Source organism: Etheostoma spectabile, unplaced genomic scaffold (genome assembly GCF_008692095.1).
Source record: "Etheostoma spectabile isolate EspeVRDwgs_2016 unplaced genomic scaffold, UIUC_Espe_1.0 scaffold00018781, whole genome shotgun sequence".
NCBI classification, from domain to species: Eukaryota; Metazoa; Chordata; class Actinopteri; order Perciformes; family Percidae; genus Etheostoma; species Etheostoma spectabile.
The window spans coordinates 14,330-31,566 of NW_022604460.1; the positions used below are offsets into that span (position 1 = coordinate 14,330).

General features: G+C 45.3%; 1 protein-coding gene and 1 non-coding gene across 2 annotated transcripts; both read left to right on the plus strand.

Annotated features, from left to right (window-relative positions):
- Window positions 1–323: 323 nt before the first annotated feature.
- trnae-uuc (transfer RNA glutamic acid (anticodon UUC)) lies at window positions 324–395 on the plus strand. The gene has a single exon. It is a non-coding gene; the product is annotated as a tRNA-Glu (tRNA).
- A 1,376-nt stretch (window positions 396–1,771) lies between these two features.
- On the plus strand, window positions 1,772–9,774 carry LOC116682000 (circumsporozoite protein-like). The gene is made up of 5 exons (XM_032509697.1): window positions 1,772–1,803; window positions 1,973–2,041; window positions 2,113–2,199; window positions 2,800–3,091; window positions 9,660–9,774. The coding sequence occupies exons 2-5, from the start codon at window positions 2,032–2,034 to the stop codon at window positions 9,772–9,774; spliced, it is 504 nt and encodes a 167-aa protein (XP_032365588.1). The 5' UTR covers window positions 1,772–1,803; window positions 1,973–2,031.
- Window positions 9,775–17,237: the final 7,463 nt, after the last annotated feature.

Consider the following 17,237-nt stretch of genomic DNA (forward strand, 5'->3'; position numbering starts at 1 on the left):
TAAAACAAGGCCACATGCTGATTTAAGGGGACTTGATTTGATGGATTTATTCGTCCTGTCATAAAGTTCCAACGTTAAGTTTTTTAACGCCAGTTCAAAACGGAGCTGAACACGGAGGAGGATTCCTCCCTAACGGCCGCTCTGCTCTGCTCCGTGCCCCCGCTGTCCGGTAATAGTTAAAGCAGATAAAAACCTAAAGACCACTCAAAAGCTTCAAGATAAAACTTACTTAAGAAGCGTCTTCATTCACGTTCAAGAGAAGGCCTGTTTCCAGCCAGACTATGAATTGATTCATGAAATCCCTGTTATTAATATGTGGTCAGTCCCATATGGTCTAGCGGTTAGGATTCCTGGTTTTCACCCAGGTGGCCCGGGTTCAACTACCGGTATGGGAATAGGTATTTAGCCGGTGAAGGTCTGAAGAAAGATCTGTACGATCTCTGACATTGGCCTGTATTGAATCAGAGCTGTAGTTAGGTAATCTAAGTTATATGCGTTTCATGATCGTACTTTTGTTTTTGAATGGTAGATGAACAACTGTGCTCGAATTTCTAATCAAAAAACATGAACTTTCCCACTTTGACAAACTGTTTTGATCCCCTGAGGTATTTCATTGAAGTCTTTGGTCTTGGACAGTTACCTTGCAATCTAAAACTGTATATCCTATTGTCTCTGGAACAATAGTTGGCAGTTGGAGGAGTAATGGCTCTTTACAGTGAATATGCAAAAGAAGATGTTCACAAATTCAGCCCAGGTAAATGCTCAGCCCATATTCACACAGACCTAACCCTACTCATTGGTTACAATATTCTAAAATCAACAATGCCAGAGAAAAATGACAAAGAGTGATAACATTTTTTAGTATGTAAGTATTGGCTTTTCCCTTACAAACGTTTTGTTCCAATAACATTGACAAGCATACCGTTAGTTACGTTCCTTGTGTTTGTCACGATTTGGGGAAGTGATACTTGCAGGTAGTGTGGCCGAGCGGTCTAAGGCGCTGGATTAAGGCTCCAGTCTCTCTGGAGGCGTGGGTTCAAATGCCAACTGCCAACTCCTGAAATATTACATACATTGGTACACTCCTTGCTGAGGATTGGCTAAACTTGACTTTCCAGCACCTTGGAGTAGAGTTTACCAAGGAGCCTGAGCATAGTGATACTCCTGTAATGGGCAGATGCCGTTCTTCTTGAAGAGGGGAGCAACCACCCTGGTCTGCCACTCCTTAGGCACTGCCACAAACCTCCACGCAATGTTAAAGAGGTATGTCAACCAAGACAGCCTCTCCTTAAAATATTTCTCAACGAATTTAATCAATCCCTGGGGCTTTGCCACTGTGGGGTTCTTTAAACAGTAAAACCAAGGATATTTATACTATTGTAAAAATAAGTTACAGTAAGGGTATTATACTGTAAAAAAACATGTACAGTTATGATACTGTAATCAGGAAGTTACAGCACGTTGCCAGTAAGTTAACGCAAATTTACAAAAAAAAGTCTAACAGTGTTCAGACAAACATCATTGACTTTCTTTCTTGTAAAAAACACAACTTCCTGGACTTTCTTTACAATATAGTCTGTACATGTCCCTTGCTTCCAAATTACCATTTTTCATGGGCTGAATCTCAACTAGCACTGACTCTGCAGAGAGAGCCAATCAGAGCTGATCAGCAACAGCTGTGCTACCTGCATGATGGGTTTTTACCTGGCATGTAGCACAGGAACTAGTTTCTCTTGGTGACAGGAGTGATGGCAGCTGTTTGGGTCTTTGTTGTTTGTGCGCTGACTGTTTGGATTAACAAAGGTTGTTACATTTCTTCTGTTTGAAGCTTGTATTCAAATATGTAGTGGAGTATAACAAATGTAAAGAGTAGGGTAAATTACACAATTACTGAATTGAAATTTAGCAAGTTCATGATATGTGGCGTCAAACAGCAGAAACATTTGATTAACAGCAGTTGCATTGTCCTTAGGCTTAAGTTTGCCAGTTGGCGGCACAAATGAAAGACATGATGATGAGCTGCAGAGGAGAATGATTAGAGGTAAGAACGTTAGTGACAGACTCTTTCAAGAGCTACTTACGGATACTAACTGAATTTATTTTCTGCTACAGATGTGTCTCCCAATGATCTCTCCATGAAGAGGGCCTTCGCACTTCTCCAGTCAATGGAGTCCAAGTTGATCCAAGCTGCTAAAGAAGGTGAGCAGGTTCTGTGAATGTACAATGCACAATGTAGTAAATAAGGTTAAGTTGTCTGGCTTTTGGAATGGGGGATTCCAACCCATGTTTAAACTATTTTGACCATACAATGTGGGTATAAAGCTGGCTTAATTAATCAGACATTCATGTATTTATTGAATACAACAATTGGTGCTTACTCAACCTCGGCCTATAGCCACATCACTCACACCGTATTGTCTAATATTGCAAGTGTCCAACAGTTACATGAAAAATAAATTAAGATTAAACTCTTTTTATATTGTGTGGCTATTTGCTCTCAAAAGCAACAGAATAGCTAAGGTAGCTTTGTATAGATCGTGGATTTCCCAAACCAAGTGAATGCAGCACATGAACACAACTGCTGTGCTAGCTTAATCTCAATTCAGATTCTGTAATGTTGTAAGCAAACTTAACTGGCCTAATTACCAATGAAGTCTTTTGGGGCTATAAAGTCTTAAAAGGGAAGTCTTAATACTTGCTTTGCTTTTTAATAAAAAACGAAGAAGCCTTAATGGTAAATTATTTACAGTATTATTGTCAAGGGTAGTTGGGACTTAACGATTTCTTCATATTTTTCAGCACAACTGGAAACCAATGAAGTGGAAGCTGAGGCAGCTATTCAAAAACTCGCAGATGTTCAATTGCCCCTGAACGGACCCAAACGGCTCGAAACCAACCAGACGCTGGGCGACCAGGCTGCCAACCAGACGCTGGGCGACCAGGCTGCCAACCAGACGCTGGGCGACCAGGCTGCCAACCAGACGCTGGGCGACCAGGCTGCCAACCAGACGCTGGGCGACCAGGCTGCCAACCAGACGCTGGGCGACCAGGCTGCCAACCAGACGCTGGGCGACCAGGCTGCCAACCAGACGCTGGGCGACCAGGCTGCCAACCAGACGCTGGGCGACCAGGCTGCCAACCAGACGCTGGGCGACCAGGCTGCCAACCAGACGCTGGGCGACCAGGCTGCCAACCAGACGCTGGGCGACCAGGCTGCCAACCAGACGCTGGGCGACCAGGCTGCCAACCAGACGCTGGGCGACCAGGCTGCCAACCAGACGCTGGGCGACCAGGCTGCCAACCAGACGCTGGGCGACCAGGCTGCCAACCAGACGCTGGGCGACCAGGCTGCCAACCAGACGCTGGGCGACCAGGCTGCCAACCAGACGCTGGGCGACCAGGCTGCCAACCAGACGCTGGGCGACCAGGCTGCCAACCAGACGCTGGGCGACCAGGCTGCCAACCAGACGCTGGGCGACCAGGCTGCCAACCAGACGCTGGGCGACCAGGCTGCCAACCAGACGCTGGGCGACCAGGCTGCCAACCAGACGCTGGGCGACCAGGCTGCCAACCAGACGCTGGGCGACCAGGCTGCCAACCAGACGCTGGCGACCAGGCTGCCAACCAGACGCTGGGCGACCAGGCTGCCAACCAGACGCTGGGCGACCAGGCTGCCAACCAGACGCTGGGCGACCAGGCTGCCAACCAGACGCTGGGCGACCAGGCTGCCAACCAGACGCTGGGCGACCAGGCTGCCAACCAGACGCTGGGCGACCAGGCTGCCAACCAGACGCTGGGCGACCAGGCTGCCAACCAGACGCTGGGCGACCAGGCTGCCAACCAGACGCTGGGCGACCAGGCTGCCAACCAGACGCTGGGCGACCAGGCTGCCAACCAGACGCTGGGCGACCAGGCTGCCAACCAGACGCTGGGCGACCAGGCTGCCAACCAGACGCTGGGCGACCAGGCTGCCAACCAGACGCTGGGCGACCAGGCTGCCAACCAGACGCTGGGCGACCAGGCTGCCAACCAGACGCTGGGCGACCAGGCTGCCAACCAGACGCTGGGCGACCAGGCTGCCAACCAGACGCTGGGCGACCAGGCTGCCACCAGACGCTGGGCGACCAGGCTGCCACCAGACGCTGGGCGACCAGGCTGCCAACCAGACGCTGGGCGACCAGGCTGCCAACCAGACGCTGGGCGACCAGGCTGCCAACCAGACGCTGGGCGACCAGGCTGCCAACCAGACGCTGGGCGACCAGGCTGCCAACCAGACGCTGGGCGACCAGGCTGCCAACCAGACGCTGGGCGACCAGGCTGCCAACCAGACGCTGGGCGACCAGGCTGCCAACCAGACGCTGGGCGACCAGGCTGCCAACCAGACGCTGGGCGACCAGGCTGCCAACCAGACGCTGGGCGACCAGGCTGCCAACCAGACGCTGGGCGACCAGGCTGCCAACCAGACGCTGGGCGACCAGGCTGCCAACCAGACGCTGGGCGACCAGGCTGCCAACCAGACGCTGGGCGACCAGGCTGCCAACCAGACGCTGGGCGACCAGGCTGCCAACCAGACGCTGGGCGACCAGGCTGCCAACCAGACGCTGGGCGACCAGGCTGCCAACCAGACGCTGGGCGACCAGGCTGCCAACCAGACGCTGGGCGACCAGGCTGCCAACCAGACGCTGGGCGACCAGGCTGCCAACCAGACGCTGGGCGACCAGGCTGCCAACCAGACGCTGGGCGACCAGGCTGCCAACCAGACGCTGGGCGACCAGGCTGCCAACCAGACGCTGGGCGACCAGGCTGCCAACCAGACGCTGGGCGACCAGGCTGCCAACCAGACGCTGGGCGACCAGGCCGCCAACCAGACGCTGGGCGACCAGGCCGCCAACCTGACGCTGGGCGACCAGGCCGCCAACCTGACGCTGGGCGACCAGGCCGCCAACCTGACGCGCCTTTGACATGTTTCTTTATTTACCTACTTATAACTGTGGTGATATTAAACTGAACTGATTTTACCATACCATACTCTGATAAATTCTAAGCTATGAATGATTTAATCTGCCTGGAAGCACAACTGTTTCTTTTTGCCATTACTTTATGCATGCCTCCAAACTAAAACAATTGCACAAAAAGGTGATCACTTTGGGATCAACACTTCAAATTTTACATGTTAAGTTTCTTTATCAGAAATGAGTTTCTATTAACAAAAATAACCTGGGTTTAAAATTTTATGATTTAAATTTATGAATTTTAGGTTTTTTTAGTTTTTTTTTTTATAATTATATTTATTGGTTTTCAACGTTTTGACAAACAAACAAATACAATACAAGACAAGAACAAGAGAACAATCCAGCTCTTAAAGTTACATACCTATATACGAGCATATGCGTACACATACATACCTACCAAAGAGAAAAGAAGGAAAAAAAAAAAAGACGGCAATGGAAAACAAATGGTCTATACCAAAACATTTCAGATGTTTACAATTCGGTCATCCTCAAATTACAAATCCTCTCCGAAGAAGAACCGAAGTTTCAAAACCTACATAAGACGTAAAAGGTTCCCAAACTTTATAAAAGTTTTCTTTATCGTGCAGTTTGCTCGTCAAGTAGTCCAGAGATATATAGTCCAGTACTATATTTAGCCATTGTGATTTACTTGGTACTATGTCAGAAATCCAATTCAATACCACACATTTTCTTGCACAAAAAGTAAGCATTCTGTAGAGTTGACGCTGATATTTAGCAGTAATACCGGCGTCGGTTAAACCAAGTAGTAAATACAATGGGTTAAATTGTGTGCAAACAGAGAAAATCTTATCTAATTCACATTTTATTATATGCCAAAAATGTTGAATTTCCCTGCAGGACCAGTAACAATGTGTAAGACTACCAATATCCACTCTACATTTTAGACAAAATGGTGAGGCTTGCATTGAATTTACTTCGCTGAGAAGGAGAAATGTGCGCACGGTGTAAAATTTTAAATTGTATGGACTTAACCCGATTGCAAATACTTAAAGACTTTACATTCTTCCAAACCTCATCCCATCCCTCCTGATTTATTGCCCACTGCAATTCCTTTTCCCAAACTTCTTTTAGGTGAAATGTATTTGGTAAGGGGTGCTCTTTCAGCAAGTTGTAAAAGACTTTAAAGTTTTTACCCTGGGGGAAAAAAGCTGTTTTTCACACACTGAAATTGTTTGGTCCACATCGAGTGCGGTTTTTTTCTGTATGAAATCTCTAATTTGCAAATAACGAAAGAAATCCTGCCTCCCAATATCATATTTATCCAATAGTTGGGAGAATGATAATAATGTGTTACCTTCCATCAAGTCAGAAAGCGTACGAATTCCCTTTTTTGACCGTATTTTGAAGCCAGAGTCCATGGCGCCAGGTAGAAACATCGGGTTATCACAAATAGGTGTAAGAGGAGATATAATTTGGAACCTGTCCTCAAGTTTTTGGACCATTTGCCATGCCCTCACAGTGTTAATAGTAATGGGGTTACTGCAGTACGTTTTATAGTATAGTTTTTCCCCAAAAAAAGTAAGTTTTTAAAGGGAACCTGGACATAGAGCTTTCTATATCAAGCCACAGAGAAGCAGGCCCCCTGTCCAATCAGCAGCAGCACGCATGTGAGCACTGATCTGATACTTTCGTATGTCCGGGAGATCAAGGCCTCCACTCGTGGACGGGAGGCACAGTGTAGAAATTTGTAAGCGTGGTTTCCTTCCTGCCCATGTAAAAGAACTTAGCCACCCATTTAGAGCCTTAATTGTTTTACGGAGAAAAAGAACTGGAATCATTTGTATGGGATATAGAAGTCAAGGCAAGACATTCATTTTTAGAAGAGACACGCGGCCCAACCACGAGAGAGGCAGCGCTCTCCATCTTTCAAGGTCCAACCGAATCCGTTCAAATAAGGGGATGAAATTGGCCTTATACATTTTGTCAAATGAGGGGGTAATTCTTATTCCCAGGTATGAAAATCCTTCTGGGGACCAAGTGAAAGGAAATGGAGCAAGTATAGATGGTTGACGTTTTAATGTGCCTAGTGGCATGACCTCAGATTTGTTGAAATTGATTTTATAGCCCGAAAAGTCCCCAAACCTGTTAATGGTCTCTATGAGATGCGGGATAGAGTCCTCAGGCTGAGATTGAAATATGAGCACGTCGTCAGCATATAAAGAAATCTTGTGTTGTCTCTCCCCAATGGTCAGACCACATATCCCCCCATGGGTCCGCACCGCCTCTGCCAGAGGCTCCATAACCAGAGCAAAAAGCAGGGGCGATAGGGGGCAGCCTTGGCGTGTTCCCCTTTGCACCCGGAAATTTGGCGATCGTAAACCATTAGTAATAACAGCTGAGCAAGGCTCGCTGTAAAGTATTCTGATCCAATTAACAAAATTTATCCCCAGGCCAAACTTTCTCATAGTGTAGAAAAGATATGACCACTCAACGAGATCAAATGCCTTTTCGGCGTCTAGGGAAACAACTAGACCAGGCATTGCACTTTGATTGAAGAGCTGGATCACGTTGAGCAACCTACGCATGTTATTAAAGGAGCAACGTCCCTTAATGAAGCCAGTTTGATCCTCATTGATAAGTGTTGGGAGTAGGATCTCCAAACGTTTCGCTACTATTTTTGAAAGGATCTTTAAGTCTACATTTAATAAGGAAATTAGCCTGTACGAGGCACAATCTTCCGGTGGTTTATTTTTTTTAAGTATTAGAGATATGTTGGCTTCCCTCAATGACATGGGCAAGTGACCTTTTCGAAAAGAGTCGTTAAACATGTGTAGCAGCGGTTCGACCAGTAGGGTGATGAACTCCTTGTAAAATTCTACAATAAGAGAGTCAGGCCCTGCTGTTTTTCCAGACTGCAGACCTCCAATAGCTTCCGTGACTTCCTTAATGGTTATAGGACTGTCTAATGTTGATTTTTGGATTTCTGTAACACAAGGAAGGTTAAAGTTGGAAAAAAAGGTGTCCATTAGCTCTGTAGTGTCATTAGAGATCTAAGACTCGTAGAGATTTTCGTAAAATCTTTTGAAGGTGTTGTTAATATAATCTGAGTCAAAGAGTTGTTTGCCATTCCTGTCGTTAATGAATGCTATATTTTGAGAGTCTGATTTCTTTTTGATCACGTATGACAAATATTTCCCAGGCTTGTCACCGTGTTCATATAGTTTTTGTTTTGCAAATCTCATTTTTTTCTCTGCTTCATTTGTTAGCAGGCAGTTTAGCGCAGAGCGGAGAGTCTGGATTTCAACTGCCCCATATTTTAAAAGAGCAATAACACTCCCAATAAAGACAAGGGAGAAATTGTCCACCATGGGCATGTCTAAGTCTATAATGTTTTAACAGCTCAGTCCTTCTTGGTGTTTCAAATTTGCAAATTTTACAACTCCAATTCATTTTAAAACTATGAAATCTACTTACAAAAAACTGCACAGAATTTGGCTTTTGTCTTACACCATGCTTTTTCAGAATGCTAACATTAATGGCAGTTCAGTGCCGTTAAGCTACCACTGGATACAAAAGATGCAAAAAACTGCTCTGAAGCATGGTGCTGTTAAGACTAGCTTGCTAATGTAAGCTAACTCAACAGTTGGTGAATTAGCTTAGGAAAAGCTACAACTTCAATTTGAGTGCGTGAAAACAAATTATGTCTGTCAATACAGTTACTACATGCAAATGAAACACAGAAAGAGACTCACCAAGTATTTTCTTGCGAACTCAGTCGAGCTGGGGGTGTCCTGAACAAGCCCGCCGTGTTTACCGGTAACAAGTTTATCCAGCGTTTTTTTTTTTGCCAGCCTCCAGGTTCATTTAGAAACTGATTTGCTTTCTGGCTGTGGCAAAAAAAAAACTTTTGACTTTCTGTGTGTGTGTTGCGTTGGGTTGCTGCCGTTTTCTGCTATGATGACCGGCCACGGCTCGCCTCGCAGTGGAAAACGGACGCACAGTAACACGATTCGAGTAGAGATATTGGAAACACGCCAAGTTTCTCCCGCTCTTCTTAGAAGGCGTGGTATATCAGCAAGCATGTCCGGGCAAGTTCAGTACTGAACTCAGCTTTTGAAAAATGCTCAGTAGAATGACAAGTAGCACTAACTCAATCCTTTTCTATTGTGTTACGACCTGGCCCGTTGTTAAAGATGGGCGTAACATAAACAAGGATGAATGTGGATAATCAAAGACAGAGGGCAACAAGGTTGTAGTAACTTAAAGGAAGTTTAATCACTTCAATAAACAAACACAAAGAGAGATAATGGGTGCTGCCTAATAAACAAAGATTATCCTAAACAAACCAAAGAAGCACAGCACCCATTAACTTATTAAATATAATACAGATAATAAAAGACCAAAAAACAAAGGCTTACCACAAAATAGGATTTAACTAGCTTTCTAATAACAATTGTTTCTAGCAAAATAGTTTCTCAAACAATCTCTAGCACAATAGCTTCTCAAACACTCTCTAACAAAATCGTTTCTCAAACAAACGCTAGCACAATGTTTCTCAAACAATCTCTAGCACAATGGTTTCTCAAACAATCTCTAGCAGGACCGTGTGGCAGACTGAACTGAACGTTCAGCCGCCCGGACTGAAGGATCCCAGCTCTTTTTAAACTCTCCCGGTGTCTGTTGGAGGATGTTGATTGGCCGGATCTCCAGCAGCCGCGCCAATCCACAGCAGGGCCTGGAACAGGGAAGTGGGCGGAGCCATCACGCCAGCCAATCCTCTCCGGGCAACCACACAGACTGATTTACATCTCTGAAACACAAGTGCTAAACTATCCCAAAAAGGCAGGAGCCGTAACACCCTCCCCCTTAAAATGCAAGCCACAGGACTTGATATCATAACAGAACACATAATAACAGCATCACAACCTAGATAAAGCATCAGCTACCACATTGTCAGAGCCTTTCTTATGAAGTATTTTTAAGTTGTAATCCTGCACAAGCAGAGCCCAGCGCATGAGTCGCTGGTTGTGGTTGAACATGCGAGACAGGAAAACAAGGGGATTATGATCAGTGTACACAACGACGGGCAGAGCAGTAGATCCTACATAGACTTCAAAATGCTGAAGAGATAACAACAGAGCAAGAGTTTCCTTTTCAATGGTGGAATAGTTGGCTTGGTGTCTGTTGAACTTACGCGAGTAATATGCTACAGGATGATCAACTCCATCCATCCCTTCCTGTAACAGAACAGCCCCTGCACCCACCGCGCTGGCGTCCACCTCAAGTGTAAATGGTTTGGAAAAGCTAGGCGCAGCGAGCACAGGAGAATGACTGAGCAACGCTTTAACGCTATCGAATGCAACCTGACATTCCTGAGTCCACACGAAGTCTACTTTAGGACTTGTTAGACTGGTTAGAGGATGAGCAACACTGGAGAAGTTACGACAGTAACTCCTGTAATAACCAGCCATCCCCAAAAATTGTCGCAACGCTTTCCGTGTTTTGGGGATGGGACAATCTCTAATAGCGGCAACTTTAGCCTCAATAGGTCGCACCTGACCCTGTCCTACCTGCTGTCCAAGATACGTAACGGTAGCTCTCCCAAATTCACATTTAGCTAAATTTAGGGTCAGCGTGGCGCGGGCCAAACGTTCAAAGACCTTCTCCAACACGCTCATGTGTTTTTCCCATGTCTCTGCATAAATCAACAAATCATCCAAATAGGCGTTACAGTTGGGCAAGCCTACTAACACAGTGTCAACTAACCTCTGAAATGTAGCGGGTGCATTACACATACCAAAAGCCATAACCTTGTATTGACAGAAGTTATCAGGGGTAACGAAGGCGGAAATTTCAGCGGCACGGTCCGTTAAAGGTACCTGCCAGTAACCCTTTAATAAGTCTAGTTTACTGACAAACTTGGCGGCACCCAAATTGTCAATACAGTCCTCCATCCGCGGGAGGGGATACGAATCTTTGACTGTGACGGCGTTTACTTTACGGAAGTCTGTAATGAACCTTGGAGTCCCATCGGGCTTAGCTTCCACCAAACAAGGGGAACTCCAAGAGCTGGCGCTTACAGTGGCTAATCCGTTTTTAAGGAGATACTCTACCTCCTGTTTCATCAGTTCTCGCTTAAACGGGTTAACGCGATAAGCATGCTGCTTAATCGGACGCGCATCTTGCACGTCTATGTCATGTTTAAGCACTTTAGTGCAGGACGGAATATCACTGAACAAACACTGGTATCGGCTAACTAAACTCTCTATATCCTCTTGTTGTGCTGCAGTTAAATGTACTAACTGTGTCGACAAGTTATCGAGTGCCGCTGAATTAGGAAGACGCGCAGCCATAAGTGGTGGGACACGTATATCGTCTTCATAAGGAGTGTCAGTCACAATAAGGGCAGCAACCCTGTGACCGGTATGAACGGCAGACGAAGCTGGAACATCAGCTGTATGATAACGTTTGAGCATGTTTACATGACAAACTCGGTTTTTGCGTCTACGGTCAGGAGTACTAAGCACATAATTAGTGTCACTAAGTCTGTCTTTAATGACATAAGGTCCTGCAAACTTTGCAGATAGGCCTGAAGTCGGAGTGGGCAACAATGCCAAAACCTGATCTCCTGGTTCAAATTGACGGCGCACAGCTGAGCGGTCGTAGTAACGTTTCATCGTGGTTTGTGATTTCCTAAGACTGTCTTTAGCGAGAGCATTAGCACGCCGCAAACGCTCGCGGAACTTACGGACATAATCTAGTATTTTCTGTTTGGGAGACGCTTCACAGAATAATATTTGATCATGCAGAGATTTAAGTGGGCCGCGGGGCGTGTGAGCAAAAACAAGTTCAGCCGGGCTGAATCCAATAGATTCTTGGACTGCATCTCGAGCGGCAAATAACACAAACGAAATCCCCTCATCCCACTGTTTATCTGTCTCTAAACAATATTTCCGGAGCATGGACTTTAATGTCTGATGCCAGCGCTCTAGAGCGCCTTGTGACTCAGGGTGGTAGGCAGACGACACAACATGCTGTACTTTTAAGTTTCAAGTATCTGGTTGAAAAGTCCAGACTGGAAGTTAGACCCTTGGTCAGTCTGAATCACCTTCGGTAAACCAAACGTGGAAAAAAACTTTGTCAAAGCTTTAACAACGGAACTAGCGGTGATTTTTCGAAGCGGAATGGCTTCTGGAAAGCGAGTTGCGGTACACATAATAGTCAGCAAATATGATTTCCGTTTTTGGTTCGAGGCAACGGACCAACGCAGTCAATAATTATGCGCTCGAAGGGCTCTCCAATCACAGGAATAGGATGTAATGGCGCGGGAGGGACAGCTTGGTTAGGCTTCCCACAATCTGGCACACATGACAATTTCGACAATGTTTAGCAACGTCCGATTAAGCCGAGGCCAATAAAAATGCCTTAGAATAGAACGATATGTCTTGTTTATCCCCAAATGCCCAGCCCATTTACCTTCATGTGCCACGGATAACACGTGCTGTCGGCAAGAAACAGGTACCACTATCTGATAACTGAATCACTATTCAACAATGAGCACCACTTACGAACCAACACGTCACCATCAAAAAGGTATGCTACTTTCTCACCTGTTGCTCTGCTGTCACTCACCACTTTTGCATAACAGTCCGTCAGTGTAGGATCCACTCTCTGCAGTTCACTGAAATGGGCTCTGGTGACTGGGAAGGTTTCATCTCCAGCTAAACATGGCAAAACTGGGTCAGCTGTTTGCAGTTGCCCGTCGGCCACATTCGAAGATTCGGTTCCAGGACTCTCACTTCCTCCTTGGTCTCGGAAAAATAGAAGGAAACATTGTGTCAGATAAGGAGTACATGTTAGTGTCCTTTTCAAGTTCTCGTGCACGCGCACGAGTAACAGCGCAGGCCGAAAACACATTCAGCGGAGCCTCATTAAGCTGCTGGGTCACAATACACGGAGGTTGGTCTAAGACTTCCAAAGTGGGCGTGACTTTACCTCCAGCGATATCATTACCCATTAAGACCATTACACCTTGAATCGGCAGTTCGTCGCACACGGCAATAGGGAAATGACCTGTGACAAGGGGAGACCGGATGTAAATATAGTGTACGGGTCGCGGCACATATCCCATCTCGACTCCTCGGAGTATAGCACTAAAACCACAAGCAGAATTGTTAGAAAAGGCAAAGCTTGTGCAAGGATTACAGACTGTGAGCAAGCAGTATCTCTCAATACACGCACAGAACATTCATCACCTGTCTCACCGTTAGCGACACTTTGGCGTCAAACACAAAGGGCTTAAAACAATCATCAATTGGCTGAGCTAATGAGCGTGTGTTCACACAGCCAAGATCTGCTTTGATTAACCCCACTCCTTTTGGTTGAGTAGATCGAGAAGACTGATCCCTCTGTTTCAGAACGTGACAATTAGCAATCACATGTCCTACTTTATGACAGTAAAAACATTCCCTTTCCTCCTTTTTGTCGGAGTACGAACCGTGGCTGAGTTCAGTGGAGGGGTCGAAGCACGACGTGGCTGTTCCACTGGAACAAAAGCAGATTTGTGTGTCAATACATACTCATCAGCCAACAAGCAGCAGCAGAAATGTTATTTACCTTTTGTTCATTCAGGTATATCACAATGCGATCTGGTAAACATCTTTTGAAATCTTCCAATAGAACCAATTCCCTTAAAGCACTATAATCAGTGACTTTACAAGTTTGGCACCACTTATCAAATAGCGCTGCTTTCTCACGGACAAACTCGAGGTGCGTCTGTACAGACGTTTTTCTGTGATTTCTAAACTTTTGTCTGTACGCTTCAGGCACAAGCTCATAAGTTTGTAGTATCGCGGATTTCACAGTCTCATAATCTAAACTCTCTTCTACAGGTAATGAAGCGATAGCAGCTTGAGCCTTACCATGGACTTTACACTGAAGTAGGAGTGTCCAAACCTCAGGTGGCCAGTGCAGTGCCGTAGCAATTCTCTCAAACACGTTAAAATAGGAATCAACCTCGCTCTCACGGAATGTAGGGACAAAAGATACATTTTTACCAATATCAAATACTATTTTAGGTATTGGTGTAGCAGTGGTGGAGGGGGATGCCATACCTGAACCTTGGGAAGCAATCTGCCCTGCGTCAGAGACTTCCAGCTCTAGTCGACGCAGCCTCACTGCCTTGTCAGCCTCAATCTCCATGCGCTTTACCTCCAACTGGAGCTGCAGCTGCCTCTGGTGCTCTTTATCCTGAGCCTCCATTTGCAACCGGGCGAGGCGGACTTTCAGCCGTGCCTCGTCCCTGGAGCCAGTACCGCTCTGCGGGGATGGGTCATACCTGGGCAGAGTAAACAGGGGTTTCTCCAGCTCACCTGCCCTGGCGCCCTCCCTGGCGACTATGGGAGTTTCAGCGTCTGTAGGATGATTGGCAAAAGGTACAGCAGGCTCTGGTTGTTCAGTTACCTCCAGCACCCCCTTATCCACCAAGCCACCAATAACCCTATCTCTAAGTTCCTTTTTTACCAAGTATTTAGATATATCAAGACTGAAGTGAGACACTAAAGCTATTAGGTCATCCTTCCTACAATTGTGAAGTTGGGCAAGAGTAGGTTGTTCCAAAAATTTCTCCAAACAAAACTTTTCTGCCATGGTGGGACTCAAGTAGCCAGCTGCACTTCCCCGTTAACCAATTAACCCTTATCAATCCACACTACCCCCTCAATACCGTTTTGTCTCGTTTTTCCACATTCTCCAATTTGTTTAATTAATTTAGGGCCAACCAATTAATCAATAACGTCAACCAGTTACCAATGAACGTAGTTAGATCCCGGACGAGCCCCCATATGTTACGACCTGGCCCGTTGTTAAAGATGGGCGTAACATAAACAAGGATGAATGTGGATAATCAAAGACAGAGGGCAACAAGGTTGTAGTAACTTAAAGGAAGTTTAATCACTTCAATAAACAAACACAAAGAGAGATAATGGGTGCTGCCTAATAAACAAAGATTATCCTAAACAAACCAAAGAAGCACAGCACCCATTAACTTATTAAATATAATACAGATAATAAAAGACCAAAAAACAAAGGCTTACCACAAAATAGGATTTAACTAGCTTTCTAATAACAATTGTTTCTAGCAAAATAGTTTCTCAAACAATCTCTAGCACAATAGCTTCTCAAACACTCTCTAACAAAATCGTTTCTCAAACAAACGCTAGCACAATGTTTCTCAAACAATCTCTAGCACAATGGTTTCTCAAACAATCTCTAGCAGGACCGTGTGGCAGACTGAACTGAACGTTCAGCCGCCGGACTGAAGGATCCCAGCTCTTTTTAAACTCTCCCGGTGTCTGTTGGAGGATGTTGATTGGCCGGATCTCCAGCAGCCGCGCCAATCCACAGCAGGGCCTGGAACAGGGAAGTGGGCGGAGCCATCACGCCAGCCAATCCTCTCCGGGCAACCACACAGACTGATTTACATCTCTGAAACACAAGTGCTAAACTATCCCAAAAAGGCAGGAGCCGTAACAATTGTTAAGAAAAGGTAAAGAGTGTTTATTCATAATCAATATATATTTAAGTTCAGACACTTTTTATTATTTTCATTTTGATCTACTTCTTAAAATAAGTTATCAACTTATTAAAACATGTATTCGTAACAATTCAATTTTTATGCTAAAAATGCTCAAGATTTTAAGCTTTACCTACTGATCCCATTAATTATTTTTTAGAGTGTAAGACTGTTATTCTACTGGCAGAATTCTAGAAATTTATTTGGAAAAACTCATTTAGAAATTATTTGTCCTGTATGATTTATTTGTTCTGTTTGAGTTGGGCAGATTTCATCAGGTATTGTCTGTATCTTATTTTCTTGGTAAGAATTTTTCCATGATTCCCAAAGGTGCAATAGTAATTTGTAGTAGCACTAATATTAATCATAGCACGTAAGGTATTACATTTTCAGGACGCAGAGCAGTCTTTTAGTTATGTCTTTATTTTAGCTTTGCAGACTAAACTTTAACTGTGGTTCAGCGCAGGTACCAGTGTCCTGAGGATATCGACATCCTCATAAACACGAGGGCTATGTTGCTTAAACATCTCATTTATGTAGGGAAGGTGTTGTTAGAAGCCAATTTTGGACTCTCTCACGCTTTCATTATTTTCTATCTGTCTTTTATAGATACAGGAAGCAACAACAGTCCAAGATGCAAACAGTGCAATTGCAGAGGCAGCCGATAGTCTCAGCATTATAGGTACCTTAAGACATGTGTCCAGCCTGCAGGAGAAGCTTACTTTAAACTAGATGTGGAAAGTTGAAAGGTTGTTTTCTTTCACTTATACTGTGGCTTAAAACACATTCCACCAAGATTTGAACTCAGATCACTGGATTCAGAGTCCAGAGTGCTAACCATCACACCATGGAACCTTTAAAAGTGTTGCAAGTGTTTACTTGACATTTTCTTTTTTATAATAATAATATTGATATGATATGATATTGAAGGCACACAACAATCACAATGAAGATGAAAAAGCAACAATTATTGGCCAACTTAAGTCATTTAGTTAGCTAAGCGTTCAGAGGATGTGGGAAAAGGCAAGTCAAGAACAGGTTTTCCAAAAGTAGAATGGGAGCCAGAGCGTTCCTCTCCTGTGGAACCAGGTTCCAGTTGGGTTCAGGAGGCAGACACCGTCTCCACATGTAAGAGTAGGCTTAAGACTTTCCTCTTTGATAAATCCTATAGGTAGGGCTGGCTTGGGTGAGTCCTGAACCATCCCTTAGTTGTGCTGCTATAGGCCTAGACTGCCGGGGGACTTCCCATGATGCACTAGGTACCTCTCTCCTCCTCCTTCTCTCCATCTGTATGCAACCTCATATGCCTTTGAGATACAAGAACTTCTTCACTTGCGTAAATGGCCTGTTTGTGCATACAAAAGGTGGATACAGATGATCTTGGGTGTAGGGTTTGGTGATTTTATACCCCTAAAGTGTCTGCCGGTGCTTAGCATTATTAGGACCACACTCAAACCATCTGAGCTAACCGGCCTGCTTTTTAAGTGTTTGAAAAAGAAAGATTTCCGGAAACAAACCAGGCAAAATCAAGCAAATTGGGCCAGTTCTGGATGGGTTACCTGGTTGTGAATGGTTTGTAGGGACTGCATATGTTTTCGGCCTTGCAAAAAAGACATGGAAAGCATAGCTATAGAGTCCAAACCAAGATGCTACATGCTCCCATTCTGTTTCTGGAGGTAGCCAGGAGCTTC